This window comes from Chlamydotis macqueenii, chromosome 5, assembly GCF_036417535.1.
Source record: "Chlamydotis macqueenii isolate bChlMac1 chromosome 5, bChlMac1.mat, whole genome shotgun sequence".
In the NCBI taxonomy this organism is placed as follows: domain Eukaryota; kingdom Metazoa; phylum Chordata; class Aves; order Otidiformes; family Otididae; genus Chlamydotis; species Chlamydotis macqueenii.
Genome location: NC_141560.1, coordinates 25801838 through 25829485, shown reverse-complemented (window position 1 = coordinate 25829485; position 27648 = coordinate 25801838). Strand labels below are relative to the sequence as shown.

Sequence of the window (27648 nt, the reverse complement as noted above, 5' to 3'; positions counted from 1 at the left end):
GAGACCTGGACAGCACAACCCTGAAGGAATCCGTAAGGCCCTGTAGTGTAACATTGTCCTGTGCTGTGTCTTTTGGGAGGCTGATAGCAGCAGGGGCATTTAGCTCTGGGCAGAGGCAGAGGCTTTGTGTATTCTCCTCATTTCATGAATCCTGACCCTACAAAACTCAACAGCCTGTTGTTTGTTTGTTTGTTTATTCTTGTCAAGTGCTCTAGATTTCACCAGTTTAGCCCAACTGTAACTTTTCATTTGCCTCTTGAGACTTGAACAAGGGGCCTGAGCTGCTTTCTTCATTCCCCATTCTCTTATTCAGTGGGATCTTGCAGCTGCTGCTTGAGCACATATAGCAAAGAGCACCACGCTCTGGGAAAGCCTACGCAGAGGGAAACTTAATGGAAAATATTAAGGAGAAAAAAAAATGTGTTTGGACTTTTAATATAGAAAGGGGAAAAAGAAAAGAAAAGGGGGAGGGGGAGATTTATTCACTGTAATAGGAACCAAATGTTGACTGGGACGGCAGCTGCACTCTCACTCTTTCCCTGTAAACTCTTGTGAGCGGCTTTTCAAAGAAGGCATTACAGGGTGCAGGGCTAACTTACTGGTCCTGACTTAACCCTTGCCTCTCTGAAGAGAGGTAGGGAATATGAGTTTCCAGGAGAGATTAGTCACTTTAATTACAGACCCACTTATAAGTGTATTCTAGACAGATAGTGGTGCCCATTTACTGTTTTTATTTTTATGTGCTGTTGCTGCTATCCACCCATAAAATGCAAAATCTGCTCGGATAAAGCACTAACAAAATATTTGGCTAGGAATAAATATCAGTCTTTTCCAGTTTGGTTTTCAATAGACTTGCCTACACTGATAAAGGAAAAGTAGAAGAATGTCAGCACAAGTCATGTTTTGTGTTGATCCATGCTAGGATTTTACAGTGGAACCTCTGCAGCAAGCAATACTTTTCCCACCTCTGTAAGTGGTGCAGTATTGCATCTAAGTTTCTGGTACTTTGAACTCTGTGAAGTGTATATATTCCCCCCAGAAACTCTGCCTGGACTAGGACAAGTAATCACATCTAAGGTGGCACCTTACATTGACTTATCTTAATCAAAGCGGAGCTAGACAGTACAGTGAGGTAACTTCACTCATTTCCGAGTCCACCTGCTCTGTCTGAACTTCATTAATTAATACTTTCAAATTGGGGCAGCAGGAGGACGACACAACACAGTTCAGGCAATTCTATGTCAGATTTAAGCAGGTAATCTTCCTCAAGACTCCCTTATGAGAGCAAAATGATACCAGGTTTCTGTGTTAGTCTTATTGTATGTGTGTCTTGCTGTTAAAATATTTTTGCAGGCTCTGACTGTGTTTGCAGGTGTGGAAGTATGTGCAGGAAACATGAAGCCAGAACCACCTTCCACACAGTAAAGCTCACCCCTATGTTTCCACTAATTGAGGGTAGAAAGGCTATGTGATTTTGTTAGACTGGATCACATGGAGGAGTTATGCTCAGTTGCTTTCATTGCTTCTCCAGTGACCTGATGAGCCACAATAGGATGAAGGTATTGAACTTTGCAGCCAGCTGTTTGTTTGTTTTCTTCTTGATTTAGCCTTTCTACTAGTGAATTTCAAAGCTGCCATGTGTAAAGAGAAGAAAAAAAATACAGTGGTGTTTACCTGCCAAGTATTCCCTAGATCAGAGAGACTGACAGTATTTTGTAACTGGCATGGAGCCAAGGATGCTACTAGGGCCCCAACAAAAATTGGCTCCACTGAAGGGTAAATATTTCATTTCATTTGCTAAGACTGGCAAGTTTAGTGCTCCTGGAAATAAGAGGTTGATAATGCCAGCTAAATCCGGGAATAGCTGAGGTAGATTAGACCTTGCCTGCAGAGGTTTTCCAGTGCTCCATAATCTCACCCTGCCCTTCCCCTGCTAGACTGTCACAATGCTCTTTTGATGCACCTCATTTCTAACCTGCTGCAGTCATGACCTTGCCTGTATATGGAGATCCAGGACCTAAAATGCATTTAATTCCTGATCTGCAGCAGAACTGAGTAGGCACTACATTGCCTGTGTTGTAAGAAAACCTTTTTGCTCCAAAACCCAGGTTTCTCAATGCAGGGAAGTAGCAGGAATAATTATCAGAAGCCAGGGAGCAGGTAGTAAATTACGCAGCAGCATGTACCAGAAAAGAAGGAAGCCCATGAACTGTGATAGTACTTGTAGAATAAAGTGAAGGAGCAAGAAGGCAGTGGGCTTTCCCTCTATAGCTGTTGTGCATGCACATCTGGAATAATGTGCTTAGTTTTAAGTACCTGCCTAGCCCCAAATACTGATAAAGTGGAAAAAGTTCAGCGAAAATCAATATACAATCAAAGGCCAGAAGGGAATGAGTTGAGGAAAACAATGAAGGAACTTAAAAGTGCCAAGGCTCGCTAAGTTTGAAGGAGGCATAGGTCTAGTAGTGAAGGTTCAGATCTGAAATAAGAGGAAGATCATGCAGTAGAACAGAAAAAATATAAGTTGAATTGGGAATCTCAGGGGAAATTCTTGACACTGAATGTGTTCCTGCCTGTGGAGTTGTGCAGCTGAGAGCGTGACACATGAACTCCTCCTGCCACTGAAACACGTGCTAGTCCTGCACCACAAGGAGATGAGTTAGATGCTTTTGCTCACATCTTTGTTTTTGAATAAAAGTCTTGTAACAACATCAACTTTCTCAGTTGAAAGGGAGAACTGTGAGAATAGCAGAGGGGGACTCCTGACATTTGCTAGTAATTATGCACATTAAAATGTCCTGGGATGCTTGAATTGTGCCTCTGGTAGCTGTTACAGTTAACCTGTGAATGGATTTGGAAATTGTAGTTAAATCCACAGAACTTTTAATGTTCTTTGCCTAAACCAACTCAGTCCCAAGACTTTTCACATAGACCTTGTACACCTGTTATCTCGTGGCACAAAGATACTCATGGTAAGAGCCTCTTATGTAGCTAAAAGTAGCTTGAGCTGCTGGGAAAGTGGAGAGCTGAAGAACTAATGCTGAAACTATTACTAGATGCCTGTATCTGTGCCTCATCACTAAGAAGAGAAAGTTTGATCGATGGTTTGGGGCAGAAACTCTCCTACGTCTCTGCAACACCTTCACCATGGGAGATTGTATTTGCAGCTTTGAACTGGACTTGAACCCAAAACGCAGTTCTGCACATTTATTGTGTCAATGCGGCCTTGACAGGTTGCTGATTAACTTTGAAAGCTTTTCCTTGGCTTCTCTTGCAGAGCTCAAAAGCAGATGGCAGGCCAGGTGATGGCATCTTCATTTTATACAGGCCAGCTGCTTCCTGCCCCTCCCCTGTCTCCAGGTACCTGTGCCTGGTGAGTTCTGGAGACCTTCCAGAGACTCAGATGATCTCCAAAGTACCAGGCAGAGCTCTTTTAGGAATATTAAAAATGCTTTGTTTGCCCCTGTTTTTTTGGAAAGCTGCCTTTCTTTACCTTTGTAACATAGCTGCTGCTGCTGCATGTTTTAGGGGCTTGCACGTTCCAGCAGTCAGAGCTACAGACCATGCTAAAATGCAGACTCTTGCTGACTAAACTGCACCAAAGTCACTCCTTTGTAGACACTCTTGATAACAGCAGAGGTCAGGAGCAAACTATTCTCAAAGACTCGTTGCTCTGTTTTTCAATTTTTAATTTATTGCTTTTGAAGCTGAAGGAAGGGATAGAGGGAGAAAAGACAAAGGCCTTGAGGCAAGCGGCGCTGTGAGAGGCCCGACAGTCCTGCATCCCAGCCAGGCCCCCAGCGTCCTGGGCTTTGTCCCACTATGTTTATCATTGCTCCATAGCCAGCCCCAATCTAGGGCCTATTGTTAGGGATGGAAGAAGCGTGTAGTGTGCCAAAGAAAATGTTCTGTGCTTTTCTGAGTGCCTGAACATAAGTCAGCAGGATGCTGGGAGCTGCCACACTAGACAGAATCATTAGTTACTATGCCAACTGCTTTCTAGCAGCTGGTGCCCACCAAGGCTTTGTACTGAAAGCTTCCTGGACTTGTCATACCACCTGCATGCCCTGTGGGAAAGAAACTGCTGCCCAAGATTGTCTTGCATTCCATGGCAAGGTGGGAGCACTGACTTAAAAATGCACTGGGTTCCCTTATTGCCAACAATGGCCCTTGTTCATTCTTAGCTCCAGCCTTTGCAGGAAAGGATGCAAAATACTTTAATTGTCAGCTTGTTTCCTCATTTAAAAGGAGGATAATTCTCTTCTCAGTTTGCTAGACCTCCAGCTATACTAACTCCTGCTGTGATCCTGTCAGTTCTCACAGACTAAGCAGGGTTAAACATAGAGAAATATTCTTCAAGAATGCTGAAGCTTCATTTTCACAAGTAATCCGAGCCTAGTTTGCATTGCCTTTCAGTGGGATGTAGGCACTTTTCAAATGTTTCAAAAGTGCCTGCTTAGTGAGTGGGGAACACCAGTATCCATGAATTGGTATTGTTGCCTGCCACACAGGACTTGTTACCGAAGAAGTGCCCAGCTGTGCCATTGGAAGAAGGCTTCAGTGTAAATATAAATTAAAGCTCTATGAGTAATATTTGTGATCCTTAAAAATCCTTAAGTGTTTTTTTGGGAACATTGGAAGCTTTAAAGCCAATTTATATGCAAATAATGGATTAAGAAATTAAATTCTGAATCACTTTTACTCCTGCATTGCCCTCCTTTCCCTGGATTATTTCCTTGTAGTTTCACTTTAGTGAAGATTTTTCTTTGCCCTATCCTCTGCTGTTGTCTTTATTGCCCAGTATTACTCATCCCAGCCGTGGTTGTGTTGTAGTAGACCCTGCTTTGTCAGATGTCTGAATGAGTTACTTAGGAATGGTGGATGCTATGAGAAGCATGAGCCTATCATTAGCAGTTACCAGTGCCATTCTTTTAGTACGGACTTGCTGTGTGTCAGACGGTTCTTTATAACTATGAGATTCTCAGTGAGTGGTGTTCTGTGGTCTGGTCTTGTCTACAGCTTCAGTCCTTGGTACTCCCTTCAAATCTCTTTGAAGTGGAAATAGAAGGCAGCTCTCTCCTTTCTTGTAACAGCTAATAACCACATCCCTTCTGTACAGAGGCTGGATTTCATTGAGACTTATTTTCTATAGTCAACGAACAAATGTATTACTATTTTATTAATATTTTAGCACACTAGCATTAGTTTCTAGTACAGGTGTAGGTAGTTGATTGCATAAGGGTCGCTTACATTGGAGAGGAGATAATGAATTGGGAAAGAGAACTAGAGCAGAAAGGGAATCTGGAACCAGAAAACCTGGAGATGAAGTGCATGGTGTTCAAGCACTTTTAGGCTGAATTGCAATCATAATAGCATGGAGATCTGTTGAAACTGGTCTCAGAAGCAAACCGGTATCTTTTGTGATGCAAAAAGCTTCAGCAGAGAGGTCTTATGCTGTCAGTGAAGAGGAAGAGGGAATTCTGGCCCAGGCTTTATGAAAACTGCAGCTGAAAGAAAGGAACACATTGGGTTTCTTGCCAAAAATACTGAGTAGCCCTAAGACCTGCTGGAAGGACAGAATCTTGCTTAAAAAGGATGGGCCGTAATGCCAAGGCTGAGATTTCCTGTACATAGTGAAGGCCTGAATCCTGGCCAGGTCTCTAAACTAAGCAACTCATAAATAATCCTGAGCAAGCTGTGAGAAGATTGCTCACCACCAGCCTGGCTGACAGAATGACACCCAGCCTCTTTTGGTGGCACAGGCAGGAATTTCTATTCCCCATTTCTGTGTGTATGCATCTATGCCTGTATCAGTTGTCTGTATGTGTGAGCAAATGAATATTCAGTCAATTGTTAGTGTTAATAAGCAATAATCCTGAATTGAAAACAAGCAGGTCTGTCTGTGAGTACTGACTCTGCGATGCTCATTTCCATTGGTGGTGTGGGGGCTTTTCTGGTTATTTTTGGCTTTGCCTAAAACAGTGTGAGTTGTTGAAAAACCTTTTCTTTCAGTTTGGGGTATGTATATAGTCTTTCCATCATATGAACTCTATAGTATCTATTCAGGTGTGAGGTCCTCTACAGCTTTTTTCTCGCCTTCATTACTGAGCCTGTTGTAGAATTCCTTAAGCAGAAGAGCCAACTTCAGGAAGGGTGCAAAAGTGCTGTCATGCTTTGATAAATCATCTGACAGGTAGAGACTGAGAATAGGAGCTGCACCATGATGCATTCCTGTGAGCATGGCAGATAGACTGAGAGTTGGAGCACGTCTCTGGCAGCAGCATATTGAGTCTCAGTTCCTAAGCCTCCTTCTCCTGTACCAGGGCAAGCTTTGCCTTAGATACCATGTCAGCAACTTGATAACATGTTATATGGGGACTTTCCTAAATTGCAGATGAAACATCTCTCTACAAAAGTGATCCTAAGACTTGCAAATATGGAGGCTTTCTGTTGTCAAATATTTCGTGCTTATATTATAAAAGGTTGACGTTATGTATAGTGAATTTATATTGATTTCCAGTTATAAAGAACCAAAACCTATGGAAGCTAACAGAAGCATATTCAATCCAGAACGATTCTGCAGGATTCTTAATTTTTGAACCCCTGTAAATTTTTGGCGTCCTTAGCTTCCCGTAGTAAGAAGGCATCTACAGTTTAATTATGTATTATGAGGAAAAACTACCTCCTTTTGTTTGTTTTAACCTTCCCACCTGGTGATTTCATTTGGTTTTTCCTGTGTCTTTTTTCATGAGAGGTGAGTAATTATTCCCTTTTCTCCCCAAAGCTCATAATTTTATAGATATTTTTCATATTTCCTTTCAGTTGTCCTTTTCCCAAGCTGAAGAGTCCTTATTTATTTAGTCATTCCTCAATATATAAGCTGTTCCATACCTTTGATCATGGCTACAGCATTTCTTTGTATTTTTTCCAGTCCTACTGTATGCTTTTTGAGAAGGGAGGAAGGGGTTAGAACTATCCTCAGTATGCAAGAGATGGATGTGATTTTGGTTTATATAGTAGCACAGTAGTGTTCTTGGTTTTGTTCCCTCTGCCTTTCCTAATATTTCCTAATACTGAGTTTGTTTTTTGAGAGTATTTTAGTGAGGTTTTCATACAAAAATCTATTACAGCTATAGTTAAAAGGTCTCCTTCCTGAACAGAAATAACTAGTTCAAAGTCCATAACTGCATAAAACTAGGATTGTGTTTCCCTGGATACATGACTCTGTAGTTATTAAATTGAATGTAATCTAGCAATCAATGATCGGCCAATAATGAGATTTTTTTCCTACTTCTCAGTAACTTTCAGTTTTTCAGCAGCAAGCTTTTTTTTTTTATTTCACTCTTTTTTTTTTTTTTTTTCTCCAGATCACTTATACATGTTTTGAACAGCAGAGATTATAGCACTTGTGGGACCTCAGTCAGAATCTCATTCTGTAGACACTGTAGAAAGTGTCCATTTATTCTAGCTCTTGTTTAATGTATTTAAACTAGTTATGGAATCTGTGAGAGGTAACCCCTTTATCCTCCATTGGCTTACTTTATTTAGGAGCATTTTGAATGAACTTACCAAATTTTCTCAATGGAGAAATTACTGGTGTGAAAAAGTTACTCTATGCAAATGGACAAACACAGTTATTGTAACCCCTGGCTATCTCCTGAAGGATGCATAGCAGACCCAGCACAGTCTTTTGTGCTTTCCAGCTGTCAGCATGACCTGAACTTTACTGGGGGGATAACAGAGACTCCAACTGCTTCACACAAGAGAAATCCACTGAGCTTCAACATCAGAATTTATGGTGAAGTCTATATCTATGCTGTGGAAGGAGCAGATACTACCCTTGGGATGGGAGTTGAGTCCAGGTGACAGCAACTTGCTGATAACCCATGTGGTGAACTGGTGGCATTGGAGAGGAGGCAGCTGGGGATAATTTCAAAGATTCCTTGTGCCTTTTTGTGTCTTCCTTTTGAGTTACGCTTTTTGTGGCATCCTGTGCCCAGTAGGGGATGGTGCTAGGAGGCTGGCAGCACATGCACATCCATGGATCCAGAGCTGCAGGTAAAACCACAGTAGTAGAGGATCATGACCCCATTACTGGGGCAGAAGGGGAAAGGCAGGTTCAGAAGAAGGAGGCAGCTCTCCCAGGGTTAACCACAAAGACAGATTCAAACCGGTACAACTTGGATTTCAAGACCTGAGTACTGTCAGCAACATTACAGTAATCATTTTTCCAAGCACTGGTGAAAGGAAAAGAACTAAAAGACTGAGAATCTTGTAGCAAAAGAGAGCAGGGAGGGAGAGTCGTCTATCCAGTGTTGCACTGGGGTACAATGGAAGCAAAGGACTGAGTAAGCATGGGTGAGATCCCTTGAACAGAGAAGTCCAGAGAAAGCTACTTACAGCCAATGGGTCATAAAAGCAGAAGTGGTAGTGGTGCTCCAAGCAGGAGGAGGCCCAGAGGATGCAGAGTGGAGATGCTGGCAGCTGAACTCCTTTTCCACTGGGTTGTCTTATTCCTCTGTTGCTGAGGAGCTGAGTATGGAGAGTGACCCTTTAGCATTTAGAGTCCTTGTCCTCAATTTGCTTTGAAAGGGATGCATTAGGTTATTTTTGAGGTAGAGTACATAGGGCCGGCAGTTGCTTCTGGTCTTGTTTGAAATATTGTTCTGAATATTTTAAAAGTTTGCTGTTCAAAGAATCTAGGTTGTAAGTTTTGGTAGGATCCTGAAGCAAGGAGACTGCAGTTAACTCCCTTGCCAAAGCCATGACCTACACTCTAGATCATGACATGAAGTGTAAAAGACACCAGTTACTTATGACATGCATAGGAAATGCAAGGGAAGTCTGCCCTGGAAATCCAAAGGAAATATTTGGAAAGAGTGGCTGAGAGAAACATGACAGAGATCAGCAGAAACTTGGGAAGCTCAGGCATCGAGGCTTGAAGGTTTTATTAGCCAGAATGTCAGGATTCAGTCGGTCAAATGGCATCCTGTCTTATGAACACAGGATGTGTGAGTTGCTGGGCCATTGTAGCCTCTTCAGGACACCTTGTGGTCCTGTCAGTCTGCCACCTGCTCTCTGCAAAGCCCCTCGGCCTTGTGCAGAAGTGTATTGGTGCTGCCTTCTTGCCGAGGCTTATAAGCTTCAAAGCAAGCCAGTCAGCTCCTGTTGATATTTATCACGTTGCAGGACACAGCTGAGCTCCCATCATATAAGCCTGGGTTGTAGGAGCTCCTGCCACTTTGCAGGAGGCCTTTTATCCTCTGGGAAAGGGTCGCATTACGCTGATGATGAAGGAAATAAGCCTATCTTCAGCCCCCCCCAGGTCTTTTGGATTGTAACTGTACGGAGTCAATACGTGCCCTAATTGCAGCCTCACCCTACCAGTCCTTTATCATCTCTGTGGATATTGTACTGCACGTCTGTCTTCTGTTCCACTCTCACTGCAGTGTGTGTGCTTGGTGCAAACTTTGTGTTAGTGTATTAACAAAATCTCTACAAATCCAAATAAATAAATATCTCATTAGTGATGGGAATCTTTGGCTCTTTTTTTCCTGCTGCACCTCTGTCTCTCTTCAATGCTAGTCAGCCACAGACATGCTTCAGTTTATAGTTTTTCTTCTCTTTTCCTTTGTTCTCTTCAAGCATGGTGTTATGGCTAGTGGTATAGTCCCAGCCTGGAATTCAAGAAACTCCTTAGCAGGACGACAGTTGGCATGTGCCACCTCTAGCAGATGTTGTGCTTGCTAGAGCCACTTAAATACAAGTTCATAGCTGGCTAAGTATTAAAGGATCTTTAGGAAGCAGCAGTGCCTTGTAAGCAGGAGTCCTTATATGCAGCATGGTGAAAGCATGATGGCTCTTCTTTTCTCAGGGCTCCAGAGAATCATCGTTTTGCCTGGGAAGGAGAGTTGGAGAACAGTGTCTACAACAAGGTGACACAGAGTCCGCTGGCACATCCCAACTATCAGCTTCATTTTGCTGTGCAGCAACTTCAGCAGCAGAAACTTCAGTCACAACAGCTGTTGGAGCAAAGCCAAGCCCGGCACCAGGTAACTAGGAAAAAATCCTGCCTGGGATGTAGCAGTGGTGACTGAGTCTTAGATGTGCAGAACCAACCCAGAGCCAGTACATGTGGCACAGCTTTTGTGAAGGAAATAGCTCTTCAAGTGGGTTGCAACAAAACTAGTGACTAGTGACTGCAGTGACTTTGATAGCATGTTGATGCTGTATTTCCCAATGGCTTCTTCCCCTATATTGGCATCCTCCTCCATTTGGCTACTGGCATGCTGCTGCTTGCTCTTCTGCACCAGTTCAGAGCATCTCCTTCTAATACCTCAGGCAGGCTTAGAACTGTCTGCAGTCTCCACAGTTCTTTGTCACTTAATCTTGTCACTGATGATACGTTCCTACTTTGGCTTGACTTCTTCTTGGGTAGTCCTTCAAGCTGCGTCACTGTTCTAATTTAGTGTTTCTAAACATAGGGTCTTGAAATTTTGTTACCAAGTGTGTCCTCTGTGGCAAACAGACCCCGTCAAGGCTTCATCTTGACTAAATACTCCTCCTCCTGGATGTCTTCTCATATGACGCAGTTAATGAAAGAGCAGTATGTTAAGAAGACTCAAAAATTATTTAGGAGAATCTTAATTCTTTTGAAGAAATGTGTTGATTTCTTTTAAGTGCCTTCAGTGTGCAGGAGGCATGACCGCTGACCCTGATGCCAGATGCAAATTTTCTTTGCAATCCTGAAAATCTTCTCCAGGCCTTCGAGTTACTTTGTTATTACTACATTTAAGATCTCCTTTCACTGCTTTGCATGGAACTTTCTGACAGATACATGACTCTTTTTTACAATTGCAAAGAGAAAAGATGGGCTAGGTGTCCAAGAGCTAGACAAAAATATGAAAAAGGGTTTGTGTTATTGATGTTCTGGATGACACCTGGATGCCAAGGGTGGACCAATGTGTCTGGAACAGCATTTCCATCCTGTCTGGGGAATCTTCCAAGGTGTGCTGTTTTTTTTCTGGAATAAAGTTAATTTTCTTCATAGTAGCTAGTATGGAGCTATGTTTTGGATTTGTGCTGGAAAGAGTGTTGCTAATACAGGGATATTTTAGTTACTGCTGAGCAGTGCTTGCACGGAGTCAAGGCCTTTTCTGCTTCTCACACCGCCCCACCAGCGAGTAGGCTGGGAGTGCACAAGAAGCTGGGAGGCAGCACAGCCAGGACAGCTGACCCCAACTGACCAAAGGGATATCCCACACCATATGACACCATGCTAAGCATATAAAACTGAGGGAAGAAGGAGGAGGGAGATGTTCAGAGTTATGATGTTTCTCTTCCCAAGTAATGGTTATGTGTGATAGAGCCCTACTTTCCTGGAGATGGCTGAACACCTGCCTGCCAATGGGAAGAAGCAAATGAATTCCTTGTTTTGCTTTGTTTGCATGCACAACTTTTGCTTTACTTATTAAACTGTTTTTATCTCAACCAACAAGTTTTCTCATGTTTACCCTTACAATTCTCTCCCCGTCCCACTGAGGGGAGTGAGCAAACGGCTGTGTGGTGCTTAATTGCCAGCTGGGGTTAAACCACAACACAAGGTTACAATGAGTTCATTGATGCACCCCTTACTTTCCTTTGTTATTATGGAGAGAGAGGCATGTTCTTTCTTCTGAGTGATGTCCAAAAGGCTAAAGGGAAGGAAGTCTTTGGGTCAACAAACCTTCAGTTAAAAGAGATTGGTCTCCGTTAAGAAGAAGCTATTTGTTAGGCAATCTGGCCAGACTGAACTCCAAAAAAACCATGAACAGAGCTAATGTGGAGGTCTAAACACCCACTCTCCCTCCTGTGAAGCAGATGAGTCACTAGTCAGAGTCCTTGAGAACAGGTTATAGGCAAATTACCCTCATCTTTTTCTGGGAGCATCTTGAAGGAGAGGCTCTTCTGCCTTTGCTCCTTGCACTCCTCCTTTCAAGGTCCTCCCTTAGCCATGCAGTTTCCATCCTCAAATTCCCTCACCTACAGTCTTCTTTCTCCCCCTCTGAGCAGGAGGTCTTCCTTTCATCTCCATCCAAGGGGCTCTGAGTGGGCAGCTGTGGCTGCTCCTGAGCTCAGGAAAGGGCCATAAGCTGGCTTGTGCCTGTGAGGAGGCTGGAGCTGGCCGTGGGGCCTGGCTGAGCCCTCTTCTAATTGCTGACATTGAGCTGATGTTATTCTTGGCCTGGGGCAGAGCCATTACTCAGGAGTTTCTGTTAAAGTGATTCTTTGTTAAACCTCTTTTCACCCCCACAACGTCCCCCTCCTTTCTCTCCCTCCCTTCTCCTTCTGAGCCAAGTAGTTTGGAGTTGCAGTATTGAGGCCATTGCCATGCCGCAGGGCTCAGGCTGCACTGAAGTTGCCATTAATGAAGAAAGGTATTTGCTGAATATGGGGGCTTTCAGACTTTTTGTAGTGAAAAGCACATCTTAATAAAATTATTGTCTCTTGGACACTTTCTCTCCCACTAGACATTGTATGGAAGCAGCGAGGCCTCCCCTTCCAGCCACAGTTGTACCGATCCTCCGTTGCCCCTCTCAGTCACTGCAATACCCTCATCTTCATCTGTCTATCCCCTGCTCCCTCTCTAGTTTCCGCCACTGACCCCTTCCTTCTGCTCATTAGCTTCTCAGACTTCAGTCATTTGACTTGGCTTTTCCAAGAACTGCCTTCTTTTTTCTGTTGCTTACATACTCCCTGCCCTGCTTTGCCTTCCCACTCATACCGCTTTGACTTCAATCCCATCTTTCCCTGCTGGCCATTGTTTGTCCTCTCTTTTTCCTCACAGTTGATGTAGGTTATCCTAGCCTGCATGGTTTTACTGCATTTTCTAGTCAGTGTCACCCAAGCCACCTATTTCCCATTTCCTGCTCTTTCCCTTCTTTTCCTTCCGACATATTGAGATCTGCTCCATCCTTGGTTGTCTTGCCTGCTACATTCAAGTTCCTCAGCCTCCTCTCAATGGAAGAAATATATCCACAGAAACAAAAGGCCTATCACTTGAAAGAGTGTCACAACCTCTCTACTTTGGGGAATGCATGCAGGATATCTCCAAGCCTGTTTCATCTGATTGTTCAAGTTCTTGTTACGGTTGAAAGGCAGGCTAGCCATTTGTCAGTAGCTGAAGAGCATTTATTAATACATCTCAAGGCACACCCTGAGTATGGCGTGACCATGCAACATGACTAGATATCTTTCCTTCTCTCTGTGACAAATGGACTAGTCATATGTTTATGGATAGCATGTGAACAAGTAACAGGAGCACGATTATTAGTAACAGAGGCAAATGTTTCTGCCTGTACATTAACCAGTTCAATATGTTGGAGATGAGATTGATGCATGGGAAAGCATGGAAGTTCCTAGTCAAGCCTTTGTGTAATAGGAATACCCCCGTCTGCCATGCAGTGCATGTATCTTATGAAGGCTTATTGTGTACTGCTTTGTGGCAGCACCCACTCTTGGTTGAGCTCTTCCCAGACACTAAAGAATGATGATTTCTCCTCCAGGCACTTAACCGTTTGCAGAGTAGCAAATACTGGGTAGGTGGAGGAAGAGGAATAATAACCTACAGTTTTCACTCATTGTATGTGTTAGTTCACACAGTGTAGTATGGTGGAAGTAGATCTTTGATGCTAGAATAGATACTTCATTCCCTGGTCAAAAAGAAAAACACCAAACTGACTGGATAAGAATCTAACAAACAAATGGATGTGGTTACAGGGGCCAGGAACAGAGACAATACAGAGCTTGAGAAGAGAAAAAAGTAGAAAAGGGTAGAGTTTGAAAGTGGAGACAAGAAGCTTAAATCTGATATCAACAAAATCAAGGAACAAGAATTAAAAAATCAAACCAAAAGACAAGAAAAACAGGCTTATAGCAGTATTCTAATGTTTAAAAGAGACCTCATGTGACACATTATGACCTAGATGTTAGTATCACTGCTGCAGTTGGCAAGGCAGTTAATATACCATCATTGTTTATTCTCTAATTGTTTCCTGTACTGGAAAGATGCCATTAGCTGTTAGGGAGGTTCCTCCTTCTCTGTGTGGCTACGTTCTGTCTGCTTAGCCTAGCATCCACTCGGTTTAGAATTTTATGCCAAACATTTCATATGGGAAAAAAGCTGAATTAAAACAAGAAAAGTACAGTTGTATAGTGGAATGATCTCAATCAGTCCTGCTTATATCAAAAAAAGCTCATGGTAAACAAGACATAAATCATGTTAATGAGATGTATGGTCAGTTATGATCACATTTTCAATCAGAAGTTTAAGTAGATTTAAGTGGATTTTATGCTATAAAAGTTAATCTTAAATAATTCTCCTCTCAATCATTTTTAAATGGTATGTTCTCTGAAATACTCCTCATTTTATGAAGTTCAGCAAAATTTTTTTCTTTTGCTGTATGTGACTCTCTTCTGAATTCCCCACAGTTTCTTTAGATGTGATGGGGAATGTTGACTATTCAGAATAATATTCCTAGAACTACATTATTCCTGCCTGAGGACACAGGGCCTGTTTGAATGCAGCCTTAAACATCATTAAACTGTTTTCTAAGCTATTATATTTTGGACTGCAGTCAGATTTGCAATCTTTCTTCCCCTTCAGTCTCTTGTTCATTCTTGTTTTGCAGCTTTCTCCCTCGGATTGTTTTCCCACTAAATATGCTAACTGCCGTTTTTCCTATTTGAGTCTTGTGATACTGATGAGTCAAAGTCTCAGTCTAAGTAAAGCAGAACAACTGTTCCGAAAGCAGTAGTCTGTGCTGATTTATACCAGCTGAAATTTTGTCCCTGTGTTTCTGATCCTGCCACTATTATTAGAATTATGGTAACACCCAGATGTATTAAGTATCTTTGCAATACAATGATATGGCCCAATCCTTGCCCAGAGAGCTTCCAGTACCAAAAGAGAGACAAAGGAGAAGGCCCCAAGTCAACTTATTTTAGTATATTTTAGTCTCGTTCTGAAGAAGTTACCAGTGAAGATGTGCTTCAGGATAGTCTGTGAATACCATGAATTTGCTCGTAAATTTCTTGATGACCCCAAGATGCTTCTCTTACTGTAGTTTAACACTGTGGGAGTTAATAGTACATTTTGAGCCTGGTCTTTATTGCCACTTCGTGAATTTTCAACTGAACTGATTGTTGCATCCAGACTGATTTAACGGAATGCATTAATATGTGTTCAAAAAAATCTTTACTTCATGATTTACATGACCCCAAAGGTCTTCCAAGCCTTTTAATTCTCTGTATTTTTGCAACGTCCTCTGAAATGTAGTTGCTTTTCTAAAAGTGGTGGGGTTTATTTTGTTGGGTTTGTTTGGTTTTTTTCTTTTTTTAAACCTAAATCCTTGTCATTGTTTATTGCCTATAAACATCTCAGTTTGCAGCACTAGTGATTTCGAACTAGCTGCACAGATCTTTAGGCAATACACGTATGTGTGCATCTGTCTGTCAGTTCTCATACACTGCTGAGTATCCCATCGTTTTCAGACTGGCTTATTCAATTTAAACTGAATGACTATGGGATAGAAATCTCAACGCTATGTTTTATATAAATGTCATTAAAATCTAGAGCTATATATCTGGAAAGGGAATTCAGTTACTGTTCCCTTTAAGGCAAAGGTTGTAGCATGAGACCACTCCTAATTAGACAGCAGAAAATCAACACAAGAATGCCCCAAATCCATGAAGGGAAGCATAATTTGGGGCATGCTTTATATTAGATACTGTAAGATTCAGCCCCAAGACAGATTCACAGGAAATGAGCTTCATTACCTCCTCTGGTCACAGAGTGAACATGTTTTTGCTTGCAACATTTGTTCCGTTACTGTGCTAGGGATGAGTGTTAGATAGAGGGATGGTAAGTGCCAGGAACATTCTTTCTGTTTTTTAAGATCATTAATATATCTGCTTTTCTTCAAAGTACTACAGTACCTCCCTGGTTTTAATCATGAGCAGCCTGACCTCAGCTGCTACTGGCTAATACCCTTAGATGTGCATCATCCTTACTGACAAGCTGTACACATTGATATTTTCTAATTAAAACCTACTATTTTGTACAGATAACACTTTGTGTATGGCGTTCATGTGTAAATGTAGAAGCAAGGAGAGGTGTGATCTAATGAGGCAAATATGGAATTGGGAGTCAGGATCTGAGCTCTCAACCTAGCTTTTCATATTGCTTCAGTCTGTGGCTCAGGGAAAATCACTTTCTCTGTCAGTGCTAACATTCTTCATGTGCAAGATAGGGTTAATGCTGTCCTACCTCCCCAAAGAATTGCATAAAAGGATTAACTCACTAACTCTTTACATTATTTTAGCTAAAAAGTCTCATAGTGTTATATGTATTTTTCAGATTTGTAGCCCTAAGAACTTGTCAAGGAAACATCAAGTTAAATCTGCCAGCCTGGCAAGTATGGTTCTGAGTTTTTTTACTTGCAGCAGGAATAGCTGTAGGGTGCTACCTGCTTCAGGACTCCCTCTTGTCAGGGTTTGTCGATGCTTCTGCTCTCCGTAGACCCTGAGCCTTCAGAATCCTGAGTGATGCGGTCTGTTTCCTACTTTTTGGATGTGCAGAAATCTCTTCCCAACCCTTCCTTTGTGTGGTCAGGCACTGCTCTCCCCAGCTGCCCTCTTTATTTGCACAGTAGCTTCTCCTGGTTTCCTGTCCTGTCCCCATGGAGTTCACAGCAGGGCAGTATGCTTTGTAGCTGAATCCAGAAGCCACGGTCCGTGTCAGCTTCCAGTCTCCCCGTCCTTGCCTGGAAGGCAGCCAGAATCTCAGCACAGCGTGGAGACAAAGGCCTTTTTGGAAGTCCATTACCCCCAAGAAAAACATCCATGACCTTTCTTTAGGCAGGTCTCAGCTCAGCTTTTGCTGATCAGACTTTGTTAGAGCATCCATGCTTGCTGTTTCTTCAGAGTCATGGACCTCCTTGCCAATGCATGTTAACACAGGGAAGGGGTTGAGACTGTATGCTTTGTGGACTCCAGGATCTTAGTGATTTTAATACCAAGAAAAAGAACTTACACGAAATATACATAAGATCAAACAGAGCACAGTGAAATGTCACCCCTGAATAAGAAGGGGGTGCAGTGACTTCAGGGTCTCCATCCCAACCCCATGATGTGTCAGACTCTAAGATGCAAGAGACTAAACCAAGTTCCATTTTAGTTTGTTTTTTTTTTTTTTACAGAGGGGAGATAGGGTGTGACTGCTATTTTCCAGACTTCTGCACTTGTACCAGCTACTTATTCAAAATCTGAAAGCTGCAGTCAAGGTAGGGCTTCAGGGAAGGGAGAGGTTAAGAAAGATTGTGAGCTGAAGGGCATCTTGTCAGTGAGCTCCAGTTAGGAAACAGGCCTGTTTTGGCTCCCGCACTTCCTTTTCTCCCTAGAGCTCTGCCTGTCAGGAACGCCTTCCCACACACCACTGCCCTGCCATTTGCCAGAGAATTGCGGGGGAGAGGGGCTTTTCCTGTCTGTGTGCTGAGACTCAGCCAGCCCTCAGACTGTGGTTTTCTCTGGAGCCTGGAGCCCACTCGCTGTGGCTTTGTGTGTTTTTCACCAGAGAAGAAACTGAGGACAAACGCAGTGAAGGGCACTGCTCCCAGGGTCACACTGAGGTGACTGGCGAGTGCTCAGCTATTCCCCTCATCTCCTATCGCTGACCTCTAGCTGCCGAACTACACGGTTACAGTATTGCCTCTTTGACCTGGGAATCTGACTGACTTCGAGGAAAGACAAGGCAGAACTCCCAGCAGGTTGCTCCTTTCTGAAGAGAGCTGAGGAGTTTACAGAGCTCCCGTAGGGAACCATTCCCCGCTCCCTGCTTTGCCAGTCCACTGCTCAGTTCTCCAGTGTCTCATAACGTGCAGATTGTTTTGTTCCCTGTGACAAATCTCCAACATACTTACTTTCCCACCTGCTACAGGAATAGAAATATTTTCTGTTCCCTGGTATTACTGGGGATTTCCTTTTTGTCAGCTGCTGACCTAAAATACCTTTTTCAGAGAAGGTACCCTAGAGCCTTTCTGTTATTCCAAGCACCTACAGGGTTAGACTAAAGAACTGGCATTGTAACATCGTCCCCATAACCTTTTTCTTCCCTAGAACTGTGTCTCAGTCCCACCTCCCACACAAAGAATAATTTAGCAAGATAAATGCAAGTCAAAGCAATAAAAGCTTTACTTCTTTGTGGATGGGAGCCCACTGCAAAATTAGATTGAGGATAGGACCTCTTAGTTTTTAATCCAAAATAGTATCATTCTGTGACAGTAATGAGCTTGTCTGCCTGCCTAGAAGCTAGTCCCAGTTTCCAAGGGTATAAAATTCATCTCTAAAAACTACTTCACTGACTTGACCACTTAACTCTTCTTTTTATGTGTGGGACTGTCCCTGGAGCCCTGGAGTTGCCTTCACCAGGCAGATATTATCCCTCACAAAAACACCACCCACCTCCATCAACTCTCTCAGCAATATTCAGAGGTAATCACCAGTTACTATGGTGTTTTTGTTTTCTTTTTTTTTTTTTTTTAACCAGGCTCTCTTTGCCAACTACTCACAATCCAGCACCAGCTATATATCGATGCCAGCTGGCTCTGATGCCCACAAGACATCAAGTGCCACTTCTAATATCCAGAAGGCAGCCAGTTTGCACAAAGTGATGCCATCCCAGAGTACGCCTTCTCAGCTGGTTCCAAAGCCTCCACCAAACCACAGGCAGTCAGTGGTCAGAAAGGCTGCAGCCCAAAGGATTTCCAAGTAAGTTTTATCTCTTCCCGTCCACAACAGGGAATTGGCACTGGTTCCCTCGAGAAGGAATATCAAGGAAGAACCTGTCTGCCACTCTGATGTAGATCTTTTTGACTGTGCTGTCCAAGATAAATCTCAGAATGACCTGAGCTGTGTGTACTAAAATAGGTGTGCACTGTGGTGCAGTTTCATGTTTCACAATTGTAAGGCAGGTAAGACTGTAACATCAAACAAACATAAGGACATAGGAACTACCAGATTGAATCAGAAAAGTATCTGATCCAGGGTGGGATTCAGTTACCTAAATACAAGTTGCTAGTGACATTTAGATGCCCAGGGCTGACCTCCAGCTGCTGCTCCAGATGAGCACAAGTCTTCTGTATATCTTGTGTTGTATCTGCCAGCCCTGTGCAGATGTCTTAAATAACTTGAGAGTACCAAGTATGGTACTAGACATCTATGTTTAGGCACTTGAGTCACTCTCTCCATGTTTAATCTTTGATGGGGGCTAGAATCCAATGGGTCAGAAGGGGCTGCCAAAAAAAAACCAACCCCACAATATCCTTAACAAGCTAATCTGCCCCTGAGCCATGTTTTCCCATAAATTTAACACAATGATTAACTTATGCCTTCAAGCATAAGTGTTTATTTCATTTAATGTGTTTATATTGTGCCTAATGTAATGATAGCTTTCCTCATTATCTGTAGAAATCCTTTTTTAAAGTCTTTAGCAGGGCCTGTTGCGATAGGACAAAGGGTAATGGATTTAAAATAAGAGGACCTAGATTCAGATTGGACATAAGGAAAAAATGTTTTACAATGAGGATGATGAAACACTGGAACAGGTTTCCCAGAGAGGTGGTAGATACTCCGTACCTGGAAACATTCAAGGCCAGGTTGGACCGGGCTCTGAGCAACCTGATCTGGTTGAAGGTGTCCCTGCTTCATGCAGGGGGGTTGGACTAGGTGACCTTTGAAGGCCCCTTCCAACCCTAACCACTCTATGATTCTATGATTAACTTTTACTAAGCTTTTAATTATACTGTGCTTGCCATTCTAAGGTAGATGGATTTGGTGTGTGTAATGTTTAAAAACAACAACAAAAAAATCACTATTAAATGTTACTTACTGGTTGTAAGTTTCCTTCCTTTCCATTTCTTGTTATGTCTTCTCTTTTGTGCATTATGAGAGAATGTGAGCAAGACCTCTGGGTTTTCTTCTTATCCTTTACCTTTCTTGGAGCTTCCTTAGCTCTCTATCTCCTCTTAAATGACAGAACTGCTTTAGACTAAATCCTTCATCAGATTTTTCCTCATGTATCTTCAGACTTGTTTCGTTCCTGAATACTGAAGGGCAAAAATTGCATGCATAACTTCCTCCTTTATACTTACTCTACAGCCAGAAGAGTTGTAAAGCTTTCAAAGCAGGTTCCTGTGAGGTTTTCTGATTCTGTGTTCCCTTCCTGTTTAAAGAGAGAAATTTTACTAAAAGATTACTGATGAAAGACACTTTATGAAGACACTAGGGCACTGTCAGCATGTGTGGATCAAATCTGGAACCGCATGGCGTATTTAAGGAGCTTGGACAGAACTGCTTTGGGGAAGATTGTGTATTTCCTGCCTGTACTCTTGCTATCTTAAGAGATAGCACACTGAATTAATCCCCTAAAACTATTCAAAAAGAAAACAAGATGTTAGTAGACTTCGTCAACTCAGCAAATGCAGATGTGAGCATCAGGTCTGGCAGGTATATGCTGGTGAGTTTGCTATCTGATTTCTTTTATGTTGGGTAGCTCATGTTAGTACAGGTGACAGACTATGTCAGTGGGTTTCTCTGCCGGGCAGCAGGGATGTGTATTTGAAGATGCCGGTGTGCTGTGCTCACTTCTTGGCACAGGAAATGTTTATCCTTGTGAGATGGAATTGCAGCTCCTTGGACAGACTTTACTTTGCTGCATTTTTGTGGTTTCTGCTCTGTGACAGGCAGGAGTGTGGGAAAACCGGAAAAAGTTCGGCACCAAAAATGCACAGAAGGGGAAAAAAAAGCAAAAGATTCCTTCAGAATTTCAGAAAATTAATCCAAGTATTGAAGGCTGCAAGGAGCCACTCCGGAAATACTTTCCAAGTTGCCTTTCAGTCTCCAGGACGAGGCTCCAAACCCATTCTTGCCATTCATGGGATCTTGCAGTAACATTTTTTCACTTACATGGAAAACAGCAGTGCCTAGCTATATTTCCAGCAAACTGAGAGCTGATCATTTAAAAACTGCTGTGTCTCACTCTAATTTAATCCATTCATTGTTGTCAGGGAAAGACCAGAGATGCATCAACAGAGGAGAGTGAATGGAGAGAAGCCTCTGTGTCAAAGAAATACAGATTAGAGAAGAAAAAGATGTCTTGCATGCTCCAACCTCTTCTTTACGGTCCCTGGTTATTCTGTATAAAGTATTCTTAGACACTGTGTGTTGTAGTCTGCTTTCAAAAAACTCCAGTGGCAGAAACCCCACCATGTCCTAAAGAAGATTCTTTAAGAATCTAGACAACCTTATGATCAGAAAGTTTCTCCTGATATGCAATTTGAATTTTTCCTTTGTTTCATCCTGTTGTACCTTGTTCCTCCTTCCTGAACCACCCTAAACACTTTCCCTTGCAAATACTTTCCATCCTTTCAATATCCTTCTACTTCTTGGAGATTCCTAATATTGCTTAGACTTGTTGAGGTTTTGTTAACCTCAGATAGTAGTTCCACCTGCCAAGTCCTTAATTGTCTTGAATTTACTGCATTTTCTTCAGTTTGTCAGAGTGTTTGCATTGTGGTACCCAGATTTGTACTTTTCCAGTGTGGGGCTATCATATCTTAGGTTTTGACATGGCAAATATCCCTCTCCATAACATGTAATCTAATTTTGGCTTTTTGGCTGCTTCATTTCTCTGTCAGGTCATTTTTGGTTTGCTGCCCACTCTTACCTCCTAATACTTGTTGGCTGTTTTCCTGATCTCTTTCCTCAAATAAGATCTCAGTGCTATATATTATTTCCACAAGACTCACTGAAACTAATCCCATTCTGTTGTTAAAGCTCTCGTGTCTCTTTTTTCCATATATTTCAGTAAGCCAGACCTTATTTCTCTGTCTGCTGTTGCACCACCTGGCTTTTGTTTAACATCTTAATAAAGATCATCTTTTAAAAGTTGTTTGTAGAATTTCTCCAGAGACTGGACTGTGAAGAGAAACTAAAATCAACTTTGTCTCTTTGACCTTTTACTTGCATGCGTTATCAATTCTCTCCCAGCAGCACATGTGGCTTCCAGAAGAGGAAGAAAAGAATAAGAAGTAGAAAACTCAACTACAAACAGAATGAGATGCTAAAGATGAATATTATTGACTAATTCAAAAACTATCTAGTAACTTGGACACTTCCCTGGTTAAAACATAAAGGAAAAAAGTAATGGAACAGTCAGACAATTCAATCTTGTCTTTTCAGTTCCTGGCCTCTCTTGTTTCCTCAGTCCCTCAACTTGTAAAAGGTGGTAGGTTGTCTTTCTAATGGATTCTGTCCAAAGCAGACCCCTTGCTTAAGCTAACAGAGCGGAAAACTGGGGCCCATATTGAGGTGCAGAAAAAGACTAACTAGGAGAAATGGTTTGATATATAGCTCTAAGCTGAAATGTAGCCCCATAAAATGGTCTCATAGGGCTCCAGAGTTTTGATTAAATGTGCTCATATCACAGGTAAAAAGTTTTTGAACAGCTAAGACAACAAGCTCTTCTTTCTTTGTGGGCCCTTTCTGGAAGGAAATGGAAGACCTGGTTACCCAGGATATGGAGAAGGCTGAGGTCCTCAATGATTTTTTTTGCCTCAGTTTTCACTGCCAAATGCTCTAGCCACATGGCCCGAGTTGCAGAAGACAAAGGCTGGGACTAGGAAAATGAAGAACTGCCCACTGTAGGAGAAGAGCAGGGTTGGGACCATCTAAGGAACCTGAAGGTGCGCAAGTCCATGGGATCTGATGAGATGCATCTGTGGGTCCTGAGGCACCTGGCAGATGAAGTTGCTAAGGCACTATCCATCATATTTGAGAAGTCATAGCAGTCCGGTGAGGTTCCTGCCAACTGGAAAAGGGGAAACATAACCCCTATTTTTAAAAAGGGAAACAAGGAAGACCTGGGGAACTATGTGCCGGTCAGTCTCACCTCTGTGCCCAGCAAGATCATAGAGTAGATCCTCCTGGAAACTATGCTAAGGCACATGGAAAATAAGGAGGTGATTGGTGACAACCAACACAGCTTCACTAAGGGCAAATCGTGCCTGACCAATTTGGTGGCCTTCTACGATGTGGTAACAGCATTGGTGGATAAGGAATGACAATCATCTACTTAGACTTGTGCAAAGCATTTGACGCTGTCTTGCATGACATCTTTGTCTCTAAATTAGAGAGACTTGGATTTGACAGATGGACCACTCAGTGAATAAGGAATTGGCTGGGTGGTCACGTTCAAAGAATTGTGGTTAATGGCTCGATGTCCAAGTGGAGACCAGTGATGACTGGCATTCCTCAGGGGTCAGTATTGGGACTGGCCCTGTTTAACATCTTTGTTGGTGACATGGAGGATGGAATTGAGTGTACCCTCAGCAAGTTCACCAATGACACCAAGCTGTGTGGTGCGGTCAACATGCTGGAGGGAAGGGATGCCATCCAGAGGGACCTTAATAGGCTGGAGAGGTGGGCCCATGCAAACCTCATGAAGTTCAACAAGGCCAAGTGCAAGGTGCTGCACATGGATTGGGGCAATCCCAAGCACAAATACAATGTCCTGCAAAATTCATTATGGAGCAGGCCAGCAATGTTAAATACTACAAAAGGCTACCATTCTCCCAAACAGATTAACTGCTGCTACTAAGAAAATCAAATGCTCATGAAGAACAGCAACGTAGATGATCGAGAACTGGTGATTAGATATAAATGAAAACTTTTTAAAGCATTTAGCTCTAGGTCAGCACTGCTCAAGTAGTGCAGTCCATTGAGAGCCAGCAATGTGCGCTCACAGCCCAGAAAGCCAGCGGTATCCTGGGCTGCATCAAAAGAAGTGTGGCCATCCAGTTGAGGGAGGTGATTCTCCTCCTCTACTCTGCTATCGTGAGACCCCACCTGGAATACTGTGTTTAGCTTTGGGGCCTCCAGCATAAGAAGGACATGGGCCTGTTGAAGTGAGTTCAGAGGAGGGCCACAGAGATGATGAGAGGGCTGGAGTGCCTCTCCTATGAGGACAGGTTGAGAGTTGGGGTTGTTCAGCCTGGAGAAGAGAAGGCTCCAGGGAGACCTGATGGTGGTCTTCCAGAACCTAAAGAGGGCCTACAAGCAAGCTGGAGAGGGACTCTTGACAAGGGCATGTAGTGACAGGACATGGGGCAATGGCTTTAAACTGGAAGAGGGTAGATTTAGTTTAGATATAAGGAAGAAATTCTTTACTGTGAGTGGGATGAGGCACTGGAACAAGTTGCCCAGAGAAGTTGTGGATGCCCCATCCCTGGAAGTGTTCAAGGCCAGGTTGGATGGGGCTTTGAGCAACCTGGTCTGGTGGAAGGAGTCCCTGCCTAGGGGGAAACTGGGTCCACCCCAAGCCAAACCGTTCTGTGATTCCTTCCAAGAGTCAGACTGGGTCCTTTCCACTGCTAGTGTGGTCACTACTATTGGCAGGTCTTTGAAGCATGAAGAGACCTGATGATAACTGAGAGCAACATTTTGAGACAGAGATCACAGATTTAGTATTCATAAGCTGTGGAATGAAGCAGATATCCCTGGAAGCAGCATTTGGTGTATCCAGTCTTCATATTACAGATGACAGCATGCAAAGTAGAAAAATTTATTAACTCAACTGTCAGAACCCAGAGAGAGTGAATTAATGCAGGTGGCAGACAGAAAATCTTTCTGCTTTTAGGAATGACTAAGTCACAACAAATACAAATTCCTGTGCTATCATTCCTATGGTAACTTTTCAGAAACCTACTGTCTAATCAAGACAGCATCAGGTAGAGCAAGGCCTTGATAGCCTGTGAACAGAACTATCAGTCAGATAAAAGATCTCACAGCAATTCAGTTGTCAATGTTAGGCTACTGTATATAAAAAGGATATGCCAGGTAGAGAAAAGGAGCATATAGTTCAAGATGTTAGCAGGGTGACAGAGAGCCCAAGAAGATCACTGACTTTACCAGCAATAGACTCAAACATTACTTCTGGGGGTGTTGATCAGCATGGCATAATTTCTTATACTGAACTTCTCTGTAAATGTCATTCCCAACCACTCTCTTCAGGAAGCCTTATGAAACAAATATTCCCTTCAAGTCCCTACACTGCAGCACAAAATCTTTCTACCTTGTTCTTGTTTTGTATATGTGCTTTGCATGGTGCCCGCAGCAGAAAAGCCAAAGTTCAGCTCTTATTGTAACTAGTACAGAAATAAGGTCGAGGTGATGCTTTTCTCCAGGGCTCAGGAAATCCATCCCACGGTGGGGTGGAGTCCTGACTGCAACTGGATACAGCACTAGCCAGCTGTTCTAGGAAAGGCTGGCCAGGCCTGGCAAATGTGCCAAAAGTAGAATGATGGCCACAGAGTGAGCCCTGTAAAGCACTCTGTTTCTGGTTTGTATCCTGTCTTGCCCGTCTGTGCTTATTCATAGGCATGCGTGAAGTGTCTCCAGTGAGCCAGGTACATCACACATAGAAACTGAGTGCCCGCTGAAAAGAGGACAGGCAGCAGGAGAGCAAGCATGTAACTGTTACTGGAACCCCTTTCACTTTTTTGCTACTGCTGTACTGCGGCACACTTGTTTTTTTAGCTCCTGAGCATCTGGGTTAATCAGACTGCCTGACCCTTAGACATTTTTGGCAGCAAAAGCAGTGCATCTGAGAGACATGCCTTGATTTAACACCCTGACACAGCTGGGCTCACTAGGCCTGTAGCTCTTAGCCCTTGGCTAGCCTCAGATCATACACACGGATACACATGCGGAGAGACTCTGTCCAAGAGTAACAAAGAGGAACAAACCTCTCTGGCTCTGGGTCCTCACATCTGTTGCTGTCCTCTTGGTCAAACTTGGGCTTTTTGTGATATGAATTTGTTAGTGTCAGTTCTGTCTCCCCTGGACCATTAGATACATTCATAGCATCCCAGGAATAGGTTGTTAAAACAAAGGTGTCAAAATTTAGTCAAAGTATTTCTTTGCCACCTGTGGAGCAAGAGCATCCTCTAAATTTGCAGTCCAAGCCTGGGCAGCTTAAGGCTGATTTAGTGCTTAAATGAAGGAAGTCAGTATCAGTTTCAAGGAGGGGTTAGCTGTATAAGAGCTAGAAAAGGGCAATGACAGATGTTTAGGTGGAGGGGGCAGTGGGAACAGATTTTTTTGTTAGCATGGAAGAAGAAGAAGTGGAGAACTTAACAATGGTTTGCATTGGAGAAACGGAAGCAAAGCCAATACAGACATTAAAAGCAGGAAACTGAGAAAGGCAGTAGGGTTTCTGCCAACCGAAGGAGAAAGAAAAGTGGAAAGGGATTAACTCAGTTTAAGCAGTGAATATTTTCTGGCACTGGAGCTTCCATCAGGACAACAGAGAGAGCTTGAGTGGTGAGCTTAGCGTGGTGGGAGATCAGTGACCCAGAAGCAGATGCTGAGAATGAGCTGTGTGGAGGTGACAGTTGAAGCTTCAAGAATCAAGGTACACTGTGGGTCGGCAGAAAAGACAAAGGGCAAGCCTGTAGAGAGATAGAGATTCTCTAAACATAAACCACACTTGAAGGTAGAAGTGTGACTGTTCCCTATTTTGTTTTTTTGTTGTTGTTGTTGTTGTTCTACTTGCTGGCATTGTTGATGACATTTTCAACCACTAGTCTAGCATTCTGCCTACAGAAGGGTAAGCTGAATTTGACTGTCAGTTGTGCTGCGTTAATGAAGTGAACAAGCTAATTATGAGCATGGAATTTCTATGTAAGAAGCATAAAGATCCATCTGGATTCTCAGCTCCCAGAAGGGCCATGCAGCATCAGCAGCAAAGGAAACCATAAGTACAGATCCAAAGTTCTCTCCAAGAGACAATAAACATAAAAACAGGCACGTCATTTGACAATAGCATTTCAAATTATGGCTGACTGAAGTAAGGGGTTGTGTTTTGCAAATGTCATATCTGCATCCCTCTCCCTTCCTGTATGGACTCCAATTTCTTTCACTAAAATCCAGCTAAGATAAAATACAGGAGTCCCTCACTGACCTTTTAGCTACCAGGAGCACCTGGATTACTGGCAACTTGCTGGCTTTGAAATCTGAAAGCAAAAGGATTCAGACAAAACTACAGAAACTGCACACATGTGCCTGAGTCTGTTAGTCATCAGGGTATCACATGGGAACTGGAGATTACAGTGCTCTTCTGGGGCAGAGCTCTCAATAAATGAGTAACACTGCAGAGCTGAATGAGTGAAGGAGAAGGACTCTGGCAGAGAGACAGGAGTGTATAGGCAGAAGTATGGAATGATCAGAATAGAGTTGGGCAAGAAGGAAGAAAGGAAAGGAAGGATAAGGGAGGAGAGGACAAACCAGGAATAGATGGATCGATTGTACAGATTTTAAGGACAGGACAGATCATTGCAGCTGTATAGCTTGACCTCACCTTGTGAGTAGACCCATTTTTTATGTAGGAGGGCATGATCTTAGCTTGGTAACGAATCTTTATAACAGTTAAAAGAAGTGCAGTTGTAGTCCACAGAGTATAGTTTTGCTGTAACTCAAATGCTGAGTTAAATGCAGGAGGATTTGCATAAAGTATCTGCCTGAGGACTGGCACTGGAGTACTAGAGACTAAATGTC

The 27648-nt window shown here is 42.9% G+C and overlaps 1 protein-coding gene across 14 annotated transcripts in view; it reads left to right on the top strand.

Moving 5' to 3' along the window:
• TTLL5 (tubulin tyrosine ligase like 5) overlaps positions 1-27648 on the top strand; it is a 133827-nt gene that overhangs the window by 95491 nt on the left and 10688 nt on the right. For 10 of the 14 annotated variants that reach the window (XM_086749829.1, XM_086749833.1, XM_086749832.1 and 7 more), the window contains 2 exons: positions 9875-10052; positions 18584-18804. In XM_086749829.1, coding sequence (XP_086605955.1) covers positions 9875-10052; positions 18584-18804 — 399 coding nt within the window. Of the gene's footprint in view, positions 1-9874; positions 10053-18583; positions 18805-27648 lie in introns of those variants that run through there. The other 4 variants (XR_015258776.1, XR_015258774.1, XM_086749839.1 and 1 more) reach the window with 3 other exon arrangements.